Below are 25869 nucleotides of genomic sequence, written 5' to 3'. Positions count from 1 at the left end.
TGTGGAAGTGCAGGTATTATGTGAGTACTGTATGTTTGAACTTGTTAATTTTAAGGTAAAATTGCTACTACTTTGTATTATTATGAATGTATTTGGACAATTGTTGTTGAAGAATTAGTACTATTCTAGTTGTGGCTACCGAACAGAACGCAGAAATGGGTAGAATACTATATGTGAATTCTTCTCTTTTTTGCTCAACTCAAGTGAATTGTCTTCTCTTTTTTGCTTAACTCTAGATTAAGTTATCTTATCGGGTAAACCGATAACCGAACCGATAATGATCGATACCCGATTAACCGATAACCGATATCTTATCGGTTCGCTTATCGGTTTATCAAATCTATAAACCGATAACTGATATGCTAAACCGATTATATTCATAACCGAACCGATCGATATCCACCCTTATCTACCGTCGAGGCTATCGTTAAAAACTTCCTTAAATAGGGACAAAATATAAACAATGGCCTAAAACCAATCGTATTTGTAAAAATTGCCTAGTCCGGTTAAAATCTACCTACATTATAAATTGCGGCTATGTTTTAAATAGCACCATTAAAAATGGCTAGCACCAAAATATAAACAATGTCTGTCTAACGTTTGTCAACAACCATACTTTTTCCATTCTTTCGGTTGTGTAGCACTAAGGTTATTTTTGTAAAACTTCCTTAAATAGGACGAAACATAAACAGTGGCCTAAAATCATCCTATTTGTGCAAATCTCCCAAAGTTTGCCTAATCCGGTTAAAATTTACCTACATTGTAAATTATGGCTACGTTTTAAATCGAACAATTGAAAGTGGCTAGAGATGTCACACGAAAAACTATAAATACCCATAACTCCGTCTGTCAAGAAAACCAAATTGAGAGAGCAGCAGCAATGGCGGCAGAGAAATTATTATTGCAATGTGGTGACTGCAGAACTCTGTTGAAGTCCGTAGAAGAAGCAGAACAGCACGTAAAGCACATTTCCCACACCAACTTCTGCGAGTCCACTGAGCCAATTCGCCACCTCGTTTGCACCGCTTGCGGCAAACCTTGCCTCTGTAAAACAGTAATACCTTTTGCCTTTTTCCTCATTATTATTTGTCAGTCGCTAAGTTTTTATAATAATTGAGCGGTTTAAGTTATATACACTCAGGGGCGGAGCTAGTGCGTAGATTATGGGTTCGGCTGAACTAGTAAGTACTTGTCTTAAGAAATCCATTAACTACGCACAAATTATTACTTTAGAACCAAGTAACTTAAAATGATTAGAATCCTGAACTCGTAAGCTTCAAATCTTGGTTCCGCCTTCAAGGGCGAATGTAGTGTTGAACCGACGGGTTCAATTGAATCCATAACTTTCGACGCAATGTAAAAATTTATAGGAAAAATTCATTAAAATTGCAAAAATAGTAAATATGAACCTATAACTTTAAAAATATAGTGGGTTCAACGCTAAAACCTTGAAAGTTGAATCCATAGGATTTAAATCCTGGATCCGCCTCTGTTTGCCTCTGATAGTTTAAAGAATTTTTACACTACCATATTTAACATGTTATTGCATGTTGTTTACTGTATTTTCAAGTTACTAAATCATGCTTATTTTAAACAGTTAGCTGTTATTGCAGGTAGCTTAACCAGGCAGTGTAAAAAGTTAATATACGGTCTTCGTACAAAACAAACTCATGATAAGAGACTCGCTGTTTCGATCTCAAAAATTGTAGTATTAGTTAAGATATACTCCTTCAGATTATTATAATATCTTGTGTGAATGTAGGGCTGATACTCAAAATTTGGATGAGATATTTTTGATAAGTTTGTGATTGAAGCGTAGTTCATGGAATGATTAAATTGATGATAACTAATAAGAATAGCGTAACTTTGGATGAAAAATCGGGAATTCTAGTTGTTATAATTGTTATAGGTTATGCTATGCGACAACTACACTTTAGATGTAGCTTATGAATGCAGATGAGAGGCGGGTTCAAGATTTGAACTTTATGGGTTTGGAAGGTCTAGGACCGCGATCTCGAGTATTAATAAATAGGTTCAAGATTTAATATTTTTGCATATTTAGTGAAAGTTCTTAACACTTAAATAGTGACTAGGCCAAAGTTACTGGGTTCGGCCAAACCCATAGCTTACATTGTAGATCCGCCCCTGATGTAGACGTAGCAATTCGATGAACTGTAGATATAAGTAACTTATGAATGCAGACCCTGCAATTTGATGATAATATGCATTATACTATGAATTTCAATGGGAGTTTTGATGTGCTAGTGAATTGTTGCTATAGCTTCTCGAATGTAGCTGATGCAATTTTGGGAATAATTGCACCTTACATTCTTAACTTTAATGGCAGTTAGGGATGTTGATAGTTATGGTTATGCAGTTATGAGAATTACAAGAACAACAAACTCAGTGTAGTCCCACAAGTGGGATCTGGGGAGGGTAGAATGTAAGCGAACCTTACCCCTGCCTTTAAAGAGAGGCTTTTTTCAGAAGACCCTCAGCTCAGGGAGGCAAAAGGGAAAAGGCAATAACAAGCAAACCAATCTGACAATCATTCCCTTGTATAACAGACCCAAGGTACTTGAAACTTTCTCTCCTAGCTCGGGAGACAATTGATGCAGTATATAGCTCGGGAACATCTACATTACAGTGCAGTTGAATAGTATAGCTAAGCCTAATACTTTAAGGGGTCGTTTGGTAGGAGTTATTAGAAAACATAATGCAAGCGTTAGCTCTATGCATTGCTAATACCTTGTTTGGTACATTTTTTCAACTCGTTAGCTCTATGCATTGCTAATACCTTGTTTGGTACATTTTTTCAACTTGTGTATAACTAATACTTGTATTAGTTATACATCATACTTGGTATTATCCTATGTATAAGTAATGCATAGAAAACCATGGCATTAGTAATACCAAGGCTATTAATGCATGCATTGGTATGGTTAATGACACAATTGTCCTTAAAGTCCCTTAAAGCTAGAGAATATGGAGGGCATTTTGTAAACAACTATTTTTCTTCAAAAAATTTGCAATGCATTATAATTTGTAATTTACCACACCAAACAGTAAATAAGAAATAATATCTGCATAACTAATGCTTGCATTACTAACACTTGCATGCATTGCTAATACACCTTATTCTGCACTATTCTTATACACCCTACCAAACGACCCCTAAGTCTTGATGATTCCAGTTACTAAGTACTACTATGAAAATTGAACCATTGATATAGCTAGAGAATGTTGCCATTGCAATTCTTGGAAATCTAGGCCTAATTTTCTTACTGGTCGTCTTGTTACGTGAAATAATCTTGGAATATTCCACACTAAGTATTGGGTGTTTGTTTTCCTTTCTTTGGTTTCGATTTAATAATTCCTGCATCAATTATGATGTAGCTTTCATATTATTTTATAGCAAATATGATATGAAATAATAGTACATGAATTTGCAATTCCTGCATAAGACCTCGTAAAATGGAAAAAGTTTCCCTTAAAGTGTTACCTGTTTAATTAACCATCTCTCATTTGTTTCTAAAAATGTTTGTCATAACATTATTGAAGTGTTTATATCAAACTTTCCATGTTTAGAGGAGGAATGCAGGATTACTTTATTCATTTCATGTAATTTAAGGTTTCTACTTAAAATAAGAGATGATTAAAAATTTAAGTTTTGATTATATTACATAATAATATCTAATCGCGTATGATACCAATACTAGATTAGATGAAGCAATGTAATATTAGGTGAGGGTATTATTTGAAACAAACTTTCAATTTAAAACAAGCACATGTTTTAGATTATGCATCATACATTAAGGTGCAGTCCGATCCATGTACTGTAATTCGTATATAGTGTGTCTGCTAATCAAACTACGCCTTAGTTTTGATAGGAGTTCCAATAGTTAAATTACGGTATTATTTTCAATAGTTGGTATAGCCTCTACATGCAGCTTATGGGAACTTTTGGGTTTTGATTTATGAAGGAGTTTGATTTTCATGCGAAGAGGACTGGGCATACTAAATTTCAGGACAAGACAGCAGAGGTGGCAGAAGAGGAAGAAAGAAGAGCCAGGGAGAAACTTCATCAGCAATTTGAAGAAATTATTAAGGTAAGAAATCCTAATGTGACTAAGAATTTTGATTCTGCTAAGAACATGTCAGTAAGTTATGCTGATTGCTAAATGGCTAGAAGACAGTCTAAACGGCTAGAAATGAAAATTTGCATTTCGTACAGATTGACAAATATCCTTTTGCGCTCAGGTATGAGAACTTGTACTTTTCTTATTGATTTTCGGTAAACATTCTAGGGTAAGACTTTCTCCACACTACTAATTATCCTTTCGGTGTGCTATAATTACTCAGGGAGTGAGCTTATATCCTGCTTTGACCTTTTGCTGTCAGATTTTTACCGGTTTATTTTTTAATAAGCTGCATTGGCATTATTTCTCTTTGTAACCTGTTGTGACCTGAAATTGCGATTCACCAGGTCAAGGAGTAATGAAACATAATATCTGAAAACCATACTGTTGTGGCTACTTTCACTTTATTGTAAACAGACACTAACTAGCAAATGAGGAAATTTTAATTACTTGGTAATTTTGTGATTGAGATTGACTTTTTAAATTTCCAATACGATCTATAAGGCAACTTGTTATTTTTCTGTTTGCATTAAGATTACACCCTTTTTACCTTTTAAGGTTTTGGGTTTGGGGTGGTACGATTTCCTGAGTTTACTTGGACACTAAACAATGATTATATTCTTAACAGAAGTATGCAAATTATTGCCTTAAAGAGGTATGTAATGCCTCAAGCCATTTTGTGGGATTGTTTGGCTTGAAAGAAATAGCAGAATTTTTTAAGGCAATAGGAGAAATATTCATAGCCTCAAACAAAGATGTATTTTTTTGCTAGCTTTTTAGTGCAACCTAGTAATTGTAGATGATTCAACTTTCAACACAATAGGGGATCTGCGCAGCCTGTAATTACACCTTGTCGCACTGTCTTAGTACAAGCATTTACAAAATCTTTGATTACTTATCGAACAAATTATTGCCTTATTTTTCTTACTATGGCACATTATGCACCTGTAATGCACTCCACTCTTGTTTTACTAAATACTTGCATTCTTTAACTGAAAGAGAATAGAAGCTTTAAATATGGATACAATGAGGTTGATCATTTGCAGAAAATGAATTTGAACTGTCTAGGAAGATACAACCTAATCTTTCTTTCTTTGTTGTTCCAAATTTATAGAACGAAAAGGGCAATGACAAGGATGCAGGCAAATTGTAGGATTTGGTATGTTTAGGAAGATATAAGGTGTAATGTGGATCACGTAATCCTATTTGTTTTTTTCCTTGATTTGGATCTTTCTTTTGTTTGTTATTCTTATTTTTTTTGTCTTTGAAAGCGAAATGTATCGGTTAATGTCAGTTCATGCACAAACATATTTATTCAGAATATGCACATTCTTGCTTTTTACAATCAACTTAGCTAATGTTGATGACCATGTTACACCTCATCCAGATCAATCAAGTGCCATCTGATGAACAAATATATTTATTTCGCAGGCAGAAACCAGAAAACTGCTAGGTTTGCCACCACGAAATCCTGCTCTCGCGAAACTTTTGAGACCTCTTTTGGAGGAAGAAAAGGTGTGCATTTGTGCTGTTGAAATCTGTGGATATGGTTTTGATCCAATTCGGACATGCTTGTCCCTACTAAAGTTACCTTTTAAATTAATGTTGTAGAGTTCATTGCCAGTCAGTCCAGCTACAACGGCAGAGCAGATGAGTGAGTGCCTCGGGACTATCAAACTGAATCACATGGTAATGTTTCTGCTATTTTACGTCCAACTTTCTCTTCTTTCTCATAGTCATAGTTAGAGCCATAAGGGCTCTAGTGGACCTTTAATAAAGCGCTGAAGTTTTTGAAGTATACAATAACAAGGGTCTTCCAACAACAAACACACTTAGGAACTGAGATGGCCTATTGTTCGAGTCTTCTATTACTTTGTGTGGCTTTGTTCCATAATTGAATGAATTGTCCTTTCAATCTTTTATTGTTTTAAACTGATTTTTTGTTGATTTCCTTTGGTGGACTAGGATGATGAGGCCAAAGTCAAGAACTCTTTCAACACACTGCTAACTTATGCTAAGAATGTGGCGACAAATCCAGATGAGGAGAAATACCGTAAAATTAGACTCAGTAATGCTGCTTTCCAGGTGAGTATTTATGAATTAAAAGCGAGTGTGGCCATTGTTTTTGTTTTATATTTACTTATAAGTTGTGCTCATCCCTAACCTTTGAATTCAGTCAAGAGGAAAGCTCCTGTTATCCTTCCTTTCTATAACATCGTTAGAGCTCGAGTTCATATAATTCCTTATAGTAGTGAAGGGGTGGAAGGCGGGTTTAAGGTGTTGGGATTCCCTCCAGTAAAGTTTGCTCCAGTATTCTTCAATAGGGTTCTGATCCCTTGACATGTGTCCTGCTCATTAGTTGATGGACAAGATTTCTTTACTTCAATAACTAATTTAACCATGGCTATGTCTCTCTTCTTGAAACAGAGACAACAAAACTCCGTTGGCTACTCTGCCAGAACGCCTTTGGAGCATCTTTCTTCACCTATGTCTTCGATTTTTCGACACAAATACCTCATCAATATTTTCTATATAACATAATTTTAGTGTGTAGATATCAGAAATCCTTACCAACAGCAAGGCAAAATGGAAAAATCATCTTCTTTATACTTAAATTTTAAAACGAATAAAGTGAAAATAACAGTGATCATAATAGACTTGAAAGTATTTTCATAGGTGAGGAAAGTGAGGATACTTGTTAAGAAGATTCCTATCTCCACCACCCACTAATTAATCCTGCAAATTGATCAAATACTAGTTGTAGACAGCATAGAAGGGAAACAAGAAGAAAAGAACAAAAAAGGGAAGATGAAGGCCGCGATTAGCAAGGATGGCCTGTTTGAAAAAGGGTTAAAAGAAGAATATCTGAGAGACCTAGGGAGGTTAGTCATGAGAAAGGAGAAACATAACCATGGTTAAAGTAGTTTTTTAATTAAAGAAATCTTGTCGATCAATTAGTGAGCAGGACATGTGTCAAGGGATCATAACCCTATTGAAGGATACTGAGAGCAAACTTTACTGGGGATCCCAACCAGGTGTAAGTACTTGGTTCAGAATGTTTTAAAGCTAAGTCAGCTCCCAAGCTCCATAAAGACTATTACCGTGATCCGTTTTTAATACCCCACACTTCTTTTTTCCCCTTCTTTTGTTTCGAGTTGTTCCCCAAAGGGTCTATGGGAGCAGTGGCGGATCCAACCATGGGTTTGCCAATTCGGCATAATTCAATGCTTCGTTCGAATTTTATATAGATGTGCGAAGAACAATTATAGATAAGAGTTTGTTATTGTTAAATTTGACAAGATTCATGTGAATTAGTGTAAACATTTGCAAGTCTGCTTTTAGGAAGAAATTGGTAGATGCATTTTTCATGCATTTATGTTGCATGATCACACTTTATGTGATGTCATGCATGACATTATTAAGGTCATTTTCCTTCTATAAATAGCAAGGATTTTGTTTATTTGTAAACACCTCTCACTTGCCTTCTTATCTCCTAAGGCATTTGAGTCTTCTTTCTCTCTTGTAGTATTTCACTTGTATTTTTGGAGTGAAATAAAGTTTGAGTTGATTGTTTCCGACGACTAGGCAGAAAATCAAATTTTGCCGAACCTCGTAAACTTCTGGTGTTCTTTTTTATTGTCTCATTTACTATTTATTAGCTACCTTTAGATATAGTAGTTGTGATTGAATCACTCTCTATATATTCGGCTTCCCAACAGTTGTATCTTTCAGAACTCACTCTCTCAATCCACAATGTCTAAATTCTGCATTTGCCACTGTATGGGGGTGTTGGTTGGTTGGCTATGTGTCATCACCACCTAATTGTAGATTATATCAGCCATAGAATCATGTTGAACTGATAGGATTCTTGAAAATGTTCTCAGAATTCTATAATTATGAATTTATGATAGATACCTCAGCCAAAAGTAGTTTCATGACACTTAAAATCCTGTTTTGACATTTCGATTACAGGAAAGGGTTGGCAAATTACTAGGAGGCATCGAATTTCTTGAGCTATGTGGATTTGAAAAAATTGAAGGGGGTGAATTCTTGTACTTGCCAAGAGAAAAAGTGGACATGGATGTGCTTTATTCAGCTGGACATGAGTTGAACAGTGCAATTAAAAATCCCTTCTTTTGAATCCTATGATCCATATATTAGGTAAAGAAAAAATGTCAACTGTAAAGGATGGTCTCTCATATTTCTTTTTAATATGGATTGAGATTATGCAGGATTTTGATCAGTACTGGTGATGAGATTGGAAAGTTTTTTCTACAGCCTACAGATGTATTTTCTTTTAAATCATGCTTATTTTTGTTTAGCTTTGCATGCATGTTAATAGAAGATGTCAAAGTGTATATATGTTGATGATTGGGGGAAAAAAGCTACTCCCTATAGTTTTGAAGTATTAGTCGTTTGGCAAACTGAATTTGTTTTAAACTACGAAAAAAGGCCAACAATACCCTTAACGTATTGAAAATGGCTCAAAAATACCCTCCATTAATTTATTGGTCCCCAAATGCCCCTAATGTTTGTTTTTGGGCTCAAACTTACCCATGTATCTAACAGAACTAACCTAGTCATTTTTTTGACTTTAACTTCGCCATGTGTCATTTTCTTAACTTGCCACATGTATTATTTGTATTAAATAAAACTCACATATATATTATACATTAATAGTTTAATATATATTTTACATAGATATTATTTTTAGGAGAAATTCACCGGTTAACGCCGGAGGATTCCCTTGCCTGATATTATCTGATGACTGCACAAGTCTCGGAGAGAATTTGATTGCAGACTCTTGCCTGGCTAAAATGGAAACCTGTGTCCCTGAACATTGTGATAACTATTTCTCATATCAATATTATCATAGGGATGAACAGAAACAGATTTCAAAGATGAACAGAAATAAATTTCAAACACTGCTTGATATTTCTCATAATCGATATTTAAATTGTTTGATCTTCATATATACGTATAGGTTGTGACATTGCAGGCAGAGTTAGCTTATGTTCAAGCCCGTCTTTCCACCATGCAATATGCTTCTTCAGAACTGGCAGAAACGACGAAAGGCAGCCCATATATTATCATCTGAACCAAATAAAATTGTTTCTTCTGTAGGATCTAGTCCAACCTCGTTCTGTGCGGAAGAAGCTAGCACCGGCTTCTTCGTGTGAGGTCTCAAAAGCAGGCAATGGAATCCTCCAGCGTTAGCCCGTGTAGTTTTCCATCATTAATGAACAACTACACCGTATTATTTCTCCTAAAAATAATATCATATAAAATATTAATGTATAATATACATGTGGGCTTAATTTAATACAAATAATACACATGGCGGGTTAAGAAAATGCCACATGGCAAAGTTAAAGTCAAAAGATTGACCTGGTTAGTTCTATTAGATATAGGGTCAAGTTTGAGCCCAAAAACAAACGTTATGGGCATTTGCGGACCAATAGGTTAACAGATGGTATTTTTGAGCCATTTCCAATACGTTAGGGGTATTGCTGACCCTTTCCCGTAAAACTATTTGACGTTGTGAAAAATCAAGTTATTTATTCTTTTTATCAAAGCTAATAATTTTGGTCCAAATAGTGGTATGTTAATTAAATTAAACGTTTAAGAGAGGTAAAAATGTTCAAAAAGATATTACATGCACTCGTACGGGCAAAATACATAATTTACCCATCAACCTTGCACATAAATCCCCATTATACACATTTTCACCATGGGCAACCTTTTACACACCCAACCTTTGTAGAGTGTGTCTAAGACATACCACTTTGCCCACGTGATCAATGCGTGTTTTTACCAAAAAATGAAGCGCGTGAATATGTGAATTTTTATATCAGATGTCAATTTTTTCATCTTCTTCCTTGTTTAAAAAAAACACTGAACCTGTCATAGCTACTCCTTGATGCTTAGACCCACTTCTCTCCACTCGATCACTTCTTCTCAAGTAGACCCACCAAAATTTCTCATATCTTTTCTTGTTGATTAGTCCTTAGCTTTGTCGATTTTTATTTTTTGGTTGAAAATTTGTAATTAGAACTCAAAAATTAAAACTCTTTGTAGCTCCACCAACCATTAAAACTAGGCTTAAACTTATGTACAGAAGATTCTTCTTTTCTCTAGAAAAGCTTAACTTGAGCTTTGCCGTGACTAAGTTAAATTTTTAAAAAGGTAAAAGTTTCAAAATTCTCCCCGGCTATTAAAGCTTAGCTCAAGCTTTTCTAGATAATCACATTCTTTAATTTTGTTAATGGGTGAGTTTACAAATAATCGTTATTACTACATTGTTGCTTCAGCTGTGGGAATCGAAAGAACACTAAAAGAAAATGAATGCGTGATGATGGCAGTTATGGTGGACAAGATGAAGAAGATTGGGATATAATTGTAATTTTATGTGCTATCTTTTTATTATTAGTCAGTGAAACGTGTCACGACCTTATTGGCGCGTGGTAGTATTCATGCTTTGAAAATCTGGATAAAAAAAAGTAGTGTGTCTTAGACACACTCTATAAAGGGTTAGGTGTGTAAAAAATTGTCCGTAGTGGAGAAGTATGTAACAAAAATTTGGGTACAAGATCGATAAGTAAACTATGTATTTTGCCGTACTTGTGCGTGCACATTTACTTTCTGTATCTTTAAAATGTAATGATAATATGATCAACCACGTCCTATCAACCATGCATTAAAAGGAAAATAATCATAAATTATTTTAAAAAATATCATCAGAGTTCACGTAATACTTCCTAACAAGTGAACAAATCAAGAAATGTTTTTAATTTATGCTATTTAAATTTCTCTTCAAAAGTTACTCCTTTCGGTAGGTATGAAAGTTAGATAATATTTTAAATAGATGGGTGAAAGATTGAGTTACTTTCATAGGAGTCCGAAACCTAAATGTCAATTTTTTAGACTCAAATTACATTTCTAATGACTAAAAAAAATTCTTTTTTATATATAACGCGGTATTATATCGCGCTATACTTTAACGGTGTTTTTGCCGTTAAAGTATAGCGCGGTGTTATATCGCATTATATATAGCGCGGTGTAATACCGCGCTATACCTGTTTATGGGCCCACCAATTAATCTCCTGCATTTAACTGACATAACTGTAATTCAAATGTATATAGCGCGGTACCTATTTGTGGTCCCATCAATAAGTCTTCTGCGGTTAACTGACATAACAATAATTAAAATAGGTATAGCGCGGTGAATACTGCGCTATACATAAAACAATTTCAGCCGCTCGAGCTAGGCATTGCCTTATTTAAAGGCGTTAGGATTTTATGAAAATCCATTCAAACAATATTCTAACTTCCGTTCAAATTTTTCTTCTTGTTATCAAGTATTTTTTATAATGTCTGAAGAGCCAAATATAAAGGTTTTATTATATTGGGTGGGTGAGGTTGTAATGGAGAATAACTCTGTGAGGTATAGTTCATCTTCACAGTGTCATGTTAAATTGCCGGTAACAATGGAGTACGATCAATTGATATCGTTGTTACGTAAAAAAAAATGAGTGTGAGGAAACGTTCGGTGAACCTTAAATTAACCGGTAGATTTTGGTATCCCGTGACTCCGCAAGGTTTACTTGTTATTCTGAGTTTAACATCGAAGATGATGAAACTCTTAGAAATATTTTGCGGATTCCTGATGAATACAAGAAATTTATTGTGATAAATTGTTGGAAATGTACGTCAAGGCTGAAGACGTTGCCAATAATGAGATTGCGCAAAGCAGGGATAACCCCCAGTCATCGGGTGGTTATTCTTGAGCAATTTTAGCCCAACAGGCTCCGATTGAAAGAGTTTGGCCGGATCTTAACTTATCTCCGCGGGAGAACGAGGAGCGAGGAAATAATTTCTCTCCTACTTTACATAATCCACAAGACGACTGGTAAACTTCAATTTTCCTTCCTGTTACGATGTTTATTTTTTGTTGAATTGAATTTGTATTAACACTCGTATTTTCCACAAGGGGTATCATCCGGATATGAATTTTACAAGTTATGACCCCACGCTCAGTTGGAATATGTGTAGTTCTGGCGTGTTGGATCACGGTAGTCCATCCGGGAGTCATCATCAACAGGAAAATGTCCATCATGAAATGTCAACGCAATACGACTTGTAAGTGAAGTGATATAGTTATATGTAAATATTTATCAATTTGAGTAGCTTATCATTTTGTTCTTTTTGTGCAGTGAAAATGAGCAACTTGATAGTCCTGACCTCACTCAATTGCCCGTAGACGACGTATTTACTCGTGATTTGGCAGATGCATAGAGTTAGAAAGATAATAATGATTATGACAACAATGCCAATGAGTCTGGAGATGACACACCCTTCCCTGACGAAGGTGATGATAAGGAGGAAGTGAATGTCGAACCTGAGCTGGCGAGGGAGCATGCTCATCCACCTCCCGTTAGACCAAGAGTGTACGAGTCTCACGTGTCATTTTATGAGCGGAATATTCTCTACCTTGATAATTTGCCAAGTATGCCGGATGTGGATGCATTCACAAGGGATGCTGATGAATTTCGGTAAGCAATGTGGGATGAGTCTAGACCAACGGTGCTGACAAAGGGCATGTATTTTCCCAATAAAGCTCGCTTAACCAGGGCTGTAAAAATGTACATCGTAAGAGAGTGTCGTGTGATGATGGTATGGGATTCAACTCTGGAGGTATACAAGGTCAAATGCCGTATACACTTTATAGGTTGTAACCGGATGTTGCGTGCGATCAGGAAGGAAACAGGGTTGTGAAAAATGGGTAAATATATTAGCACCCACAGATGTAAAATGGACACATTCAATCAGAATCACTTCAACTTGGATGTAGACTTGATTTCTCTTGTCTTGATTTCATACTTAGAAGTGTCCATTAGGTACAAGATCAAAGAGTGTATTACATCCGTCCACCAGGAATATGGGTGTACTATAACCAAAAGAAAGACATATCTCAGGCGCAAACGTGCATTTGAAATTATTTATGGTGACTAGGATAAGTCATTTTCATCTCTACTCAGGTACATGGCCGCACTGAATACTTTAACCCCCAGACTATTGTTGAATGGAGGCATGAGCGGAGTCCAGGAATACCGGAATATTTTTTCAACTATGTGTTCTGGTCATTTAAACAACAATTAATGGTTTTGTGCATTGTCGTCCGGTAATTTCCATAGACGGTACTCACGTCTATGGAAAGTATGATATTAAGCTTTTGATCGCAGTTGCAGTAGATGCCAACGGACAAATATTTTCACTAGCTTTTGCCATTTGTGCCAATGAAAGCGAAGAGACGTGGACGCTTTTTTGAACCACTTGAAGCAGCACGTTGTCAAACAACGTTCAGGTATTTGTCTAATATCTGATCGACATGGTGGTATTTTAAGTTCTGTACGACATTTGCCTGGATAGAAAGAACCCTATGCATACCACCGTTACTGTGTGAGGCATCTGAAGGCCAATTTCCAGAAGAAATATCCCGAACAAGGCCTTGCATAATTTAATGTGGATGGCTGCAACTGAGCAACAGCAGTGCAAATTCACGAGGCGCATGAAAGCGATCTGGCAGTTAGACGAAAGAGCCTATAATTGGCTTATGGGACATGAGCTTCACAAATGGACATTGCATGATGATGGTGGCAGACGATGGGGAGCCCTGACTACAAATGTGTCGGAGTCATTCAATGGCTTATTGAAGTCTACACATGGATTGTCTGTCACTGCCATGGTCCGATGACATTCAAACAGATTGCGGAGAGGTTTGTTAAAAGGCATAGAGCTGCATCGGAATTGATGGACATGGGTGTTCAATTTATGCCAATAACGATGAGAAGATTTGAGAAATATAGAAGGCAAACACATTGGAATTCATATTTACAATATGATCACGACCAGGGTGTTTTTGAAGTTCACACTGCTATCTGCGGACACTGGGGGAATAATCTACAAATCGTGAATGAAACCAGTAGGTTATGTTCATGTGGGAAATTGGCAATCTACCACATGCCATGCGTGCATGCCATGAAGTGCTTTCAACAAGTTAGTTTAGGGGCAACCAACTATGTTGATAGGCAATACAGTGTTGCTGCATACGTAAACACATATAGTGGGCAGTTGCAGCCATTGGGTGCTGAGCAATATTGGCCGCCGGAACCATTTAAAATGTTGTGTAACAAGGACTATTTGCGCAAGCTGCAAGTGCAAACGAGAACGCATATACCGAGCTAAATGGATGTTGGTGATACCGTTTATACGCGTAAATATGGCATATGCTCGCAAACAGGACACGACCGTCGTAAATGTCCTTCAGCTGGTCTGGGTGGCGGTGGTAATCCAGCTCCTGGTGCAAGTTCGTCTAATGTACCCAACTATCAAGGATACACCTAGTGTTTTGTTTTTGTAATATTTTTTGTAATAAGTGTTTGTACTTGTTTGTGTTGTAATATCTATCAAATAAAATTATGTTCCACAGTATTGTTACATTTTATTATCTAATATGACTTTTTGAATTGGGATGATGATATGATAGTTCCTCCATTCAACTTATTGGTGTTAGTAAAGAAGACAAATATAAAGATTGAAATTTCATAACATAATACTTGAAGAAAAAAAGTACAACAACCATAACTAAATCAACATACATGAAAATAAAAGATAATAAAAGAATAAATCAAGACAAAGCTGTTTTGTTTCAGAAAAATCAATATGTATAGCGCGGTTAAATACTATGTTTTGTGTGTTATCTTGTCTGTTTGAAAAGCTGACCAACTGCGAAAAAGTTGTTTCGTTTCAGAAAAGGTCAATATGTATAGCGCGGTTAAATACTACCTTCTATGTGTTGTCTTGTCGGTCTGAAAAGTTGATCGACTACGAAAAAGCTATTTCGTTTAAGAAAAGGTCAATATGTATAGCGCGGTTAAATATTACATTTTGTGTGTTGTTTTGTCGGTCTGAAAAGCTGACCGACTGCGAAAAAGGTGTTTCGTTTCAAAAAAATCAAGATGCATAGCGCGGTTAAATACTACGTTTTGTGTGTTGTCTTATCGATCTGAAAAGATGACCGACTGCGAAAAAGTTGTTTCATTTCAGAAAAATCAATATGTATAGCACGGTTAAATACTACGTTTTGTGTGTTATCTTGCCTATAAATAACGAGCACATTATAGTTATTTTCTGCACTTAACAATAACCAATAGCAAATATTTTCATAAAAGCAAGGTTTTTTTACGCTTTAACAAATGTCTGAACCCCTTTATGTGCCAAGGAGAGAGTGCGGCAAAATATGCATGATCCAAGACTGTTGGGATGATGGTGAACCTTGACGCCGCTACTGGGCGTGTATGAACAAGTTTTATAGGGTTCCCAACGAACTTGTTTGCAATTATAACTATATCACAGTTATAAGTAAGAATACCAAATAACATACCAGTGTTTCGTGCCTCCCGGCGTATGGTCTGTATCGACCGCCAACTTGATGAATGGGGTTCCCGATAAAAGTCGGGTAACACGACGGTACCAAGACGTATACATCTGAATAGTCACCGCCTGGATCTGTGAAGGTGGGGGCGAAATCAGGTCCTCTCGTCGGTCCCAAATATGGACCTGCGCCTCTAGCCATGCTACAAATACGTCGTCCGCCCTCGAACGATCATTTCGCTGATAATGTGTAGCCTCCCATGTAGGCACCAAAATCGGTATAGTCTGCAGACGGCCAAACTGGTGAAGTACTCGCTCTATGGCATGATGCTCCACAATATCAAGGCACATCAGCAGGATGAAAGTGCTCCAAATCAGTCGGCCAGCCGAGCAATAATCGGGCAGGCCACCTATCAAGTCGTCGTTGTATGCCGTCCAGATGAACTATCAAATAATAACATAAAAGTGAGTAGGCGCAACACAAGTGAATTTATAACAAGTTTAGGTACACATTTACCTGTGAGCCCTCCATCATATCCAACACATTCCTGACAAGGGGGAGATTATGATGAGCATCAATGGCTCGATAATTTTCACGCCGGAGAACCCACCTCATAGCTAGAGGGAGAAACATAGGTTCTACATCCGGAGGTAATGGTGGTAGAGGTGGTTGAAACTGCAGGAACTGCTCCCAGGTCCAAATCCAACATACAAGATTGACGTAAAGTTTAAGAAACATTTTAACTAGATAGAATTGGAAGTAATGAACAGAGTATTTGAATATGTTGTCACCTGTAGAAGTGGCAGAAAACCACATACGTAGCTCTGGGTGCCCATGCTCGCCCGACACATATGCCTGTACAGGTAAGCAAGAATAGCAGCACCCCAGCTGTACTGGGGTAAATCATCTAGCTGCTGAAGATGATGTAGAAATCGCAAACTCACTAGATTTCCAGAAGTGTTCGGGAACAAGACACCCCCAAAAAGAAGAAGCAGCACCAACCTCGTGTACTAGTGAATATGTAGATCATTTGTCTCGTTGGTGATATCGAGGTGCAATATATCCAAATGCTGTCTAATAGATGTCAAAGCCATGCGACTGGCCCCTGAAGCTGCAGTCTCATCATGTGGCCTGAAACCAGTGAAATGCTGCAGCAAGTCCAAATACTGGGCACGCGACATAGATCTCATATACTGAGGCAGTGCAACAGGCAGTCCATCGGCAGGCAACCTATATAAAACCTCAACATCCTGCAGCATGATGGTGGTCTCGCCAATGGGCACGTGGAAAGTGTGTGTCTCTGGTCGCCACCGCTCTATCAAGGCCGTAACCGGAGACCAATCGAGCTGCAGCCGCCCAATCTGAAAAATCCGATAGAAGCCCGTATCCCACAGGCGTTGGACAACACGAGGATGGAAATCTCTACCCCTCATAAAGTCCCACAAGTCGTCCACTCTCCTGGCGCGGAGAGTCTAGTCCAGTAGCTCTCCCTATCATACGTAGGCGGACCTATGATCGCCATGTAACACTAATAGCTCATCGGAGAAAGGTCCAGGATGCACATGCGGCACGTCCATGTCGTCTACTGTAAATTAAATAATATTAATTGTGTGTTTGTTTTGTAAATAATTAAATATTAATTATTTAATTGGACAAAGTATATATCTATGGGTTCCAGGCTCGATATTTGAGGTCCAGTAGCACCAAACCATCCTGAATTCTTATGTGTGTCAATTTCTTTTTCTTTTTTCCAATTAATTGTGTGTTTGTTTTGTAAATAATTAATGTTTAATTATTTAATTGGACAGAGTATATATTTATGGGTTCCAGACTCGATATTTGAGGCTCAGTAACACCAAACTATCTTGAATTCTTATGTGTGTCAATTTCAATTTTTTCATTTAATTGTGTGATTGTTTTGTAAATAATTAATATTTAATTATTTAATTGGACAGAGTATATATCTATGGGTTCCAGGCTCGATATTTGAGGCCCAATAGCACCAAGCTATCATGAATTCTTATGTGTGTCAATTTTAATTTTTTCATTTAATTGTGTGTTTGTTTTGTAAATAATTAATATTTAATTATTTAATTGGCCAGAGTATATATCTATGGATTCCAGGCTCGATGTTTGAGACCCAGTAGCACCAAGGTATCGTGACTTCTTATATGTGATTTCAATACTTTTCATAATTTTGTTTGTTTTATAAATTAAATAATTAATTTTTAATTGGACAACGTATATATCTATGGGTTCCAGACTCGATATTTGAGGCCCAGTAGCACAAAGCTTTCTTGAATTCTTATGTGTGTCAATTTTAATAATTTTGTGTGTTTGTTTTGAAAATTAAATAATTAATTTTTAATTGGACATTGTATATACCTATGGGTTCCAGACTCGATATTTGAGGCCCAGTAGCACCAAGCTTTCCCAAATTCTTATGTGTGTCAATTTTAATATTTTAAATTATTTTGTGTGTTTGTTTTATTTGTAAATAATTAATATTTAATTATTTAAATATTTAATTGGACAGAGAATATACTTATGGGTTCCAAGCTCGATATTTGAGGCCCAGTAGCACCAGACTATACTGAATTTTTATGTGTGTCAATTTCAATATTTTTCATAATTCTATGTGTTTGTTTTATAAATTAAATAATTAATTTTTGTAAATTGTAATTGGACAGAGTTTGTGTTTGATCTATCAATATAGTAAATACTTAAACTATAGAGATTCTACGCTAAAAGGTTCTACATTTTACTATGCTAAAAGGCTATATATATTTTGTAAAAATTGTACGGGGCGCCCTATTTGGTTTCCCCCATTTAACCTATACCCATTTTTTAAAAAGGTTTTAACTTGTACTCACTCTTTAAACAACTTCAGCCTAAGGGTGTCTAACGGGCCGGGTTGACCTGTAACCGGACTGGCCCATACCGGAAAAAACCGGACCGACCCGGTACATAGGGGCCGGGTGGGGCTGGGTAGGAGGGGTAGAGGGGGTTGGTCCGTTTATTTTTTATTAACGGTTAATCGGACCGGTCAAACCCGATCCACGTGAACAGTACCGTGTACCGGTTTAACCGGCCCGGACCGGACTGGACCGGTACAACGGCTAAATCGTTTTTTTTGTTTTTTTTTAAAATCTGTGGGGCCCACTAACCGTTGGCAACGGTCACCCCTGGCAGGGATCCGTTGCTTAACACCCTTAATTGCATTAATAGCCTTTTTTTCTTTAAAATTTAATATTTTTTCAATTTACAAAATTAACCTTCTTTAAAACTATAAATACCCCCTCCTCTTCCTCATTTCTTCACTCATCTCTCAATTCTAATTTCTCAATCTCAATTCAAGTTAAATCATGCCTCGTGCTTCTATAGTGCGCTCATATGTTTGGCAACACTTTGAGGTGGTAGAAGAAAATGAAGAAGGTCAGAAAGTAAAGTGCAAGAACTGTGGTCAAGTCTTAAATCTTCGTTCAGGGTCTGGCACAGGCAGTTTAAGGAGGCATATAAAGTATTGTCTTGAGCGTCCTACGAAAATTCGTATTTAAGATTTTAAGACAATTTGTGTTATTTTAAAATTATTAGACGTATTTATGCTTAATGTTTTAGTTTGTTAGATTAATATGAAGTATTATTAATTTACTATGCATGAAAATTTAGTTTTACTATTTTTTTTGTTTATTTACTTTTTAAATGCAAACTTTAATTTTGTAATTTTGAAATAAATGTAGCACTTGCAATTTATAGGTGCAATTTTTTCCCATCTTCCTTGTATTCTTTATGTTAATACTTTGTATTAAGATAACTTACAATAGTTATACAAAATACAAAAAAAAAAATTAAAAAATACACTAAACCCGGCCCGGCCCGGCCCCCTCAACCCGTAACCCTTACGGTTGAATTTTTACCCGGATGAACCCGTTAAACCCGGTAAGACCCAACCCGTAACTGGCCTGGACCATAACCCGTACGGGCCCAAAAACTCCCAACCCATCCCGGCCCGGCGCACCCATTTAACACCCTTACTTCAACCCCTTTTCTCCTCCTCCTTCTCCTTCTCCTCCTCCTCTTCTTCTTCTTCTTCTTCTTCTGCTGCCGTTGGTGCTTCTATGAAAGTTCAGTTCATGGGATGATTGCCATAAGTATGTTTATCAGATTATTTAAAAATAAATTATAAATAATTATGTAAGTTAGTAGGCAATAATTTGTGAATATTTCCACGTACGTGAAGTTTAAGGTCACACTTAGTGATTCTTTTCATGATAATTCTGTTCTTTTAACGTTTATTGTTTCCAAAATTTATGATTTAGATGCTGTTGGCAATCTGATTATTTATCTAGTATGTTAGAATAACTTTTCAAAAACTTCAGCTTATATAGTGTCGAAGTTTATACAAATGAACTAAATAACTTCAGCATCTTCTGCTGAAGTTTTTGAAAAAGTTTTATGACAAAACTAATGAATCCCGGACAAAAAAACTTCAGCTTATGTAGTGCTGAAGTTTTTATAAATGAATTAAATAACTTCAACATCTTCTGCTGAAGTTTTTGAAAAAGCTTAATGACAAAACTAATGAATCCAGGACAAAAAACTTCAGCTTATTTAGTGCTGAAGTTTTTATAAATAAACTAAATAACTTCAGCATCTTCTGCTGGAGTTTTTGAAAAAGCTTAATCACAAAACTAATGACCAGGACAAAAAAACTTCGGCAAATAGAGAACAAAACTTCAGCTACTATGCTTAAGTTCAGCAATTACAAACAAAAACTTCAGCAAATAGAGAACAGAACTTCAGCTACCATGCTTAAGTTCAGCAATTACAAACAAAAACTTCAGCACACTTGGTTCCGCAATTTTTGCTGCTTCATGCTAGCCTACTAGAATGCTGAAGTTTTGCATGATTGCCTTCGTTACTTCAGCCCCGTATGCTGAAGTTACGCGAAAAAGTGGGTACGCTTGCAATTTTTTTTGTAAAGTGGGCACAAGTTAAAACGTGACCCAAAAAGCGGGTAAAGTTGCAAATTCCCCCTATATTTTACTACGCTAAAAGGGCACTACTCTTTAAGCAAATAAATAATCTAAACTAAATAAAAATAACAAATATATTTTAATAACATAACATTCACGAAATTACATATAAAATAGTAAAAGAAATTTATGCACATTTTTATTACAAAAAAATTATTTCTCAACTTTTAACTATTTTTTTAAAACACTAATATCTTAATCCGGGTAAAAATAACATACTAGTTTAATCACAAACAAAACACAAAACAACATGAAAACACATTCAAGATAACTAATATGCATTATTATACGAGTTTCGACATAAACTAAATCGGCATACCTCGATTTATGTTTTTAGAAAAGTCGAAAAATTAAAATTTTGATCCCGGAACGAAGAAACCACAACAATAGAATGCTTGGGTTGGATGCAGGACCTACAATCTTATTTTTTTGTGTGACGGGTGGGGTCCACTCGGATATTTTTTGGAGAAAAGGGGGGGCGCTGGTTCTATTTTTTTTTTTTAAAACAGAGAAGGGTTCAAAACGCTCCTAAACTATTAGAAAAAAGTTTAAAAATACTCTTCATCCACCTATTGGGCTAAAAATACCCCTCCATCCACCTTTTTGGTTCACTTATGCCCTTTGACCATTAGGTCAATGCTGAAGTAAAAATAATTACTTAAAAAAATATTTTGCAAAATATTTTTATTTTTTTTAAACTAATCCATCAGTAGTCCACTAATTTAGTAAAGTCTTCTTTTTTTTTCTTCAGTTTTTACAAAAATATATTTTTTCCAATTTTTTTAAAGCATTTATTTTTTGTAAAAACTGAATAAAATATAAAAAAAATTGTTTTTAACAAAAATATTTTTGTTTTTTAAAAACTGAAAAAAAATATTTACGTTTTTGTTAAATATTTTTTTTAGTTTTTTTTTTTAAATTTCAGTTTTTAAAAAACAAATTTTTTTTTTATAAAACGAAAATAGTTTTTCCGTTTTTACAAAAAAAAAATTCAGTTTTTTCAAGTTTATTTTTCCAGTTTTTACAATAAATTGCTTTAAAAAAAATCAAAAACAAAAATATTTTGTTGAAAATATATTTTTCAGTTTTAAAAACGAAATTATTTTATAAAAACAATTTTTTCCTATTTTTACAAATTGTTTTTCAGTTTTTACAAAAAAAATGCTTTCAAAAAAGCTGAAAAAAATATTTTTTTGTAAAAACTGGAAAAAAAAAGAAGAAAAGAAGACTTTACAAAATTAGTGGACTACTGGTGCATTAGTTTAAAAAAATAAAATATTTTGCAAAATATTTTTTTTATGTAATTATTTTTAATTCAGCATCGGTCAAAGGACATAAGTGAACTAAAAAAGGTGGATGGATGAGTATTTTTAGCCCAATAGGTGGATGAAGAGTATTTTTAAACCTTTTTCAATAATTTAGGGACATTTTAAACCTTTTTCCGTTTAAAAAATAGGGGAAGGGGTTTGTTTCTGTCGTTGGGGAAAGAAGAAGGGGTTTTTAATTAGAAGGTATAGCGTGGTATTACACCGCGCTATATATAACGCGGTATTACTCCGCGCTATATATAACGCGGTATAACACCGCGCTATATTTTAATGGCAGAAACACTGTTAAAGTGTAGCGTGGTATAACACCATGTTATATATAGAAAAGTATCTTTTTGGGTAGTAGAAACGTATTTTGAGTCCAAATTTGCTATAAATGCAGTTTGGACCGAATTTGCTATAAATGCAGTTTGCAGTTTCAAATTATATTTATGTTCTTCTTGTTATAAATCCTGCAAATGGTTTCATCCACTTGCAATGATGGATGTATTCCATAACAGGTTTTGGATTGATTATGTATCCATAACAGGTTTTAGATTGGTTATGTATCCATAACAGGTTTTTGGTTGGTTATGTATTCATAACAGGTTTTGGATTGATTTTGTAACAACGAAATGTTTCTATAAATAGGTTCACTGATGAACCTTCTATATACTCTGAAACGAAGAAATAAATCCTCTCTTCTAATGTTGTCATTCTCTTCTATTATTAGTCCTAATTAATTACATAGTTCTTGCTATATTGTTTTTTTTATAACACGTTATCAGCACGAGCTCCTAGCCAACTTTAATCATCTCCAGTTGTGCTTATTTTCTTCCTCGGAACAAGGTGGGTAACTCTAAATTCATACAATTACATAGTGTTATAAATTATGACAGTAACTTAGTTGATTGTCAAATATGGGATGCTTGCTTTTTATTAAAAACAAGTCATTTCCTGCGCCAAGTTGAAAAAGTTATGCTTACTCTCTTTGATAATAGAAGAATCTTTACAATTGACCAACTTGATATTACTATCACATCAAAATATTTTTATATTTAATATTTTAGATCTTGGTTATTTGTATATTTCTTGATATGGGTCTTCTAATGATTAATTGTTAAAGTTATATTCATTAGTAAATAATTTCTTCCTACTTGTTCGGTGCGTAAAACAACAACCAGCTAAGTTGTCCATGCATATATTTTTGAGATTTTGGCAAAGTTTAAATTTTAATAGGTGAAAAACAAATGCTGACTCAAAGAAGAAATTCATGTTATCGTACTAGTACAAAACAGATATTTGTTCTTGTAATCTTCATTGGTAATAGTTCTTATCATATTTCTAATATAATTATTATTTTTGGATAGTTTTTATTATGTCATATTTGTCAAAGTTTGAATTTGTGGCACTTGACATCTCCGAAAGGAATTATTTATCATGGGTCCTTGATGCTAAAATTTACTTTGCTGCAAGAGCTCTTGAAAATACTATTATACAAGGAAATGAAACATCGGATCAGGATAAGGCAAATGCTATAATTTTCCTTCGTCATCATCTCGATGAAGGGTTAAAAAATGAATACTTAACCCTGAAAGATCCATTTGAATTATGGAGCAGTTTGAAGGAACGGTATGATCATCTTAAGGCAACGGTATTGCCAAGAGCTCGATATGAATAGATTCACTTACGGTTATAAGATTTTAAAATTGTAAGTGAATATAATTCTGTTGTATTCAGAATAACTTCCCAACTTAAATTATGTGGGGAAATGGTGAATGATGAGGATTTACTGGAAAAGACTCTTTCTACTTTTCATGCCTCAAATATGGTATTGCAGCAACAATATCGTGAAAAGGGTTTAAAGAAATATTCTGAATTAATCTCATGTCTCCTGATGTCTGAGCAACATAATACCCTTTTAATGAAAAATCATGAAGCCCGTCCCACTGGATCTGCACCATTTTCTGAAGTGAATATGGTAGCAGCGACTGAAAAGTCTGAAAGAAGACAAAATAATTATCGTGGTCGTGGTTGTGGCCATAGTCGTGGACGTGAAGGTGGACATGGAAGGGGACAAAATAATTATCGTCATCATGATGGAAATAAATAAGAGAACAATAAGAATCCTCAAAATAATTCTTTAAAGGGTAGAGTTAATATTTGCCACATATGTGGTATGAAAAGTCATTGAGAACGTGTTTGTCGTACACCTGACCATTTTGTCAAACTTTATCAAGCATCTATTTAAAAAAAGATAACAATGTGGAGGCACACTTGACTTATCAAAATAATGATGATGAGGCAGGTCCCTCAAACAAATATGATGATGTTAAGACAAATCTTGCATATAAAGATGATGATTTTGGAGGCCTTGCAAATATTACTCATTTAGAAGCTGGAGACTTCTTTGAGGATATTGACTGAAGAAGTGATTATCTTATTGGGGAATAAAACTTTAAGAAAAGTTGTTATTTTCATATTATGTCTTTAAGTAGTTTGTTCTTCTTAGTGTACTTTCCTAAAGCATCATATATGCTAGTTTCTGCATTCCTAGTGTAATTTCTAATGTTTCTTTTATTTAGTCTTTCGTATTTCTTATGATGTACTTTTTGTTTCTTTATGAAGAATATGAAAATTCCCCAGTCTTCAGTTAGTTCCAAGATCAATAAAGATGATATATGTTTTTTGGATAGTGCTACAACACATGTTATTTTAAGAGATAAGATATATTTCTCTTATTTGGTGATGAAAGACGCCAATGTTAATACAATATTTGGCAGTACAAGATTAATTGAAGGCTATGGAAGAGCAAATTTATTACTACTCGGAGGAACAAATTTGGCTATTAATGAAGCATTATATTGTAGTAAGTCTCAAAGAAACTTACTAAGTTTCAAAGATATTCTCCAAAATAGATATCACATTGAGACTACAAATAATGAAAAGATTGAATATCCTTATATTACTACAATAAAGTCGGGTAAGAAGTATGTGCTTGAAAAGCTGCCTGGTCTTTCCTCTGGCTTGTACCACACAAACATTGGCAGGGTTGAAACACATGTTATAGTAAACTAGAAGTTTACTAATTCAAATGATTTTATTATTTGGCATGACCGGTTGGGCCATCCTCGTTCTAGCATGATGCGCAAAATAATTGAGAATTCACATGGACATGTATTGAAGAACCAAAAGATTCTTTAATTTAAAGAATTCTCTTGTGGTGCATGTTCTCAAGGTAAATTTATTACTAGGCCATCAGTAACTAAAGTTGGGATTGAATCCCCAGTATTTCTGGAACGTATACATGGTAATATATGTGGGCTCATTCACCCACCATGTGGATAATTTAAATATATATGATTTTAATAGATGTATCTACAAGATGGTCTCATGTGTGCTTATTATCAACTCGCAATCTGGCATTTGCGAGGTTGTTGGCTCAAATAATAAGATTAAGAGCACATTTTCTAGATTATGCAATTAAGACAATTCATCTTGATAATGCCGGTGAATTTACATCTCAAGACTTTAATGATTATTGTATGTCAACTGAAATAATAATTGAACATCTTGTTGCTCATGTTCATACTCAGAATGGTCTGGCAGAATCATTTATCAAACGCCTCCAATTAATTGCTCGACCATTGCTTATGAGAACAAAACTTCCTATTTCGATATAGGGTCATGCTATTTTGCATGCAACAGCAGTTGTGCGTGTCATGCCAATGAGTTATCATAAAATCTCCCCATTACAATTGGCTTATGGTCTGGAGCCAAATATTTCTCATCTTAGAATATTTAGATGTGCGATATATTTTTCAATTGCTCCACTACAACACGCAAAGATGGGCCCCCAAAGAAGGTTGGGGATATATGTTAGATATGAATCTCTTTCTATTATTAAATATCTGGAACCCATGACTGGAGATTTTTTTACAGCAAGATTTGCT

General features: G+C 35.2%; 3 protein-coding genes across 3 annotated transcripts; 2 read left to right on the top strand and 1 right to left on the bottom strand.

Annotated features, from left to right (window-relative positions):
- The first annotated feature begins 792 nt into the window (after nt 1-792).
- On the top strand, nt 793-8520 carry LOC104242247 (uncharacterized). Its single transcript, XM_009797269.2, has 6 exons — nt 793-1054; nt 3984-4109; nt 5571-5654; nt 5751-5828; nt 6105-6224; nt 8112-8520. The coding sequence occupies exons 1-6, from the start codon at nt 881-883 to the stop codon at nt 8277-8279; spliced, it is 750 nt and encodes a 249-aa protein (XP_009795571.1). The 5' UTR covers nt 793-880; the 3' UTR covers nt 8280-8520.
- Nucleotides 8521-16583: 8063 nt separating this feature from the next.
- LOC138890552 (serine/threonine-protein phosphatase 7 long form homolog) lies at nt 16584-17006 on the bottom strand. Its single transcript, XM_070173947.1, has one exon. It carries the CDS (start codon nt 17004-17006, stop codon nt 16584-16586), a length of 423 nt encoding a protein of 140 aa, XP_070030048.1.
- A 6288-nt stretch (nt 17007-23294) lies between these two features.
- LOC104242248 (uncharacterized) lies at nt 23295-24029 on the top strand. Its single transcript, XM_009797270.1, has 2 exons — nt 23295-23548; nt 23657-24029. Exons 1-2 carry the CDS (start codon nt 23295-23297, stop codon nt 24027-24029), a joined length of 627 nt encoding a protein of 208 aa, XP_009795572.1.
- The last annotated feature ends 1840 nt before the right edge of the window (nt 24030-25869 follow it).

This window comes from Nicotiana sylvestris, chromosome 1, assembly GCF_000393655.2.
Source record: "Nicotiana sylvestris chromosome 1, ASM39365v2, whole genome shotgun sequence".
Lineage (NCBI taxonomy): Eukaryota > Viridiplantae > Streptophyta > Magnoliopsida > Solanales > Solanaceae > Nicotiana > Nicotiana sylvestris.
This window is presented reverse-complemented; position numbering and strand designations above follow the sequence as displayed.

Bases quoted from the DNA above. Each gene is read 5' to 3' on its own strand.
- LOC138890552 (XM_070173947.1), bottom strand. From the start codon at position 17,006: ATGAGGGGTAGAGATTTCCATCCTCGTGTTGTCCAACGCCTGTGGGAT.
- LOC104242248 (XM_009797270.1), top strand. From the start codon at position 23,295: ATGTCATATTTGTCAAAGTTTGAATTTGTGGCACTTGACATCTCCGAA. The intron at 23,549-23,656 runs GTATGATCATCT...TGTTGTATTCAG, and splicing joins TGGAGCAGTTTGAAGGAACG to AATAACTTCCCAACTTAAAT.
- LOC104242247 (XM_009797269.2), top strand. From the start codon at position 881: ATGGCGGCAGAGAAATTATTATTGCAATGTGGTGACTGCAGAACTCTG. The intron at 4,110-5,570 runs GTAAGAAATCCT...TTTATTTCGCAG, and splicing joins AATTTGAAGAAATTATTAAG to GCAGAAACCAGAAAACTGCT. The intron at 5,655-5,750 runs GTGTGCATTTGT...TTAATGTTGTAG, and splicing joins CTCTTTTGGAGGAAGAAAAG to AGTTCATTGCCAGTCAGTCC.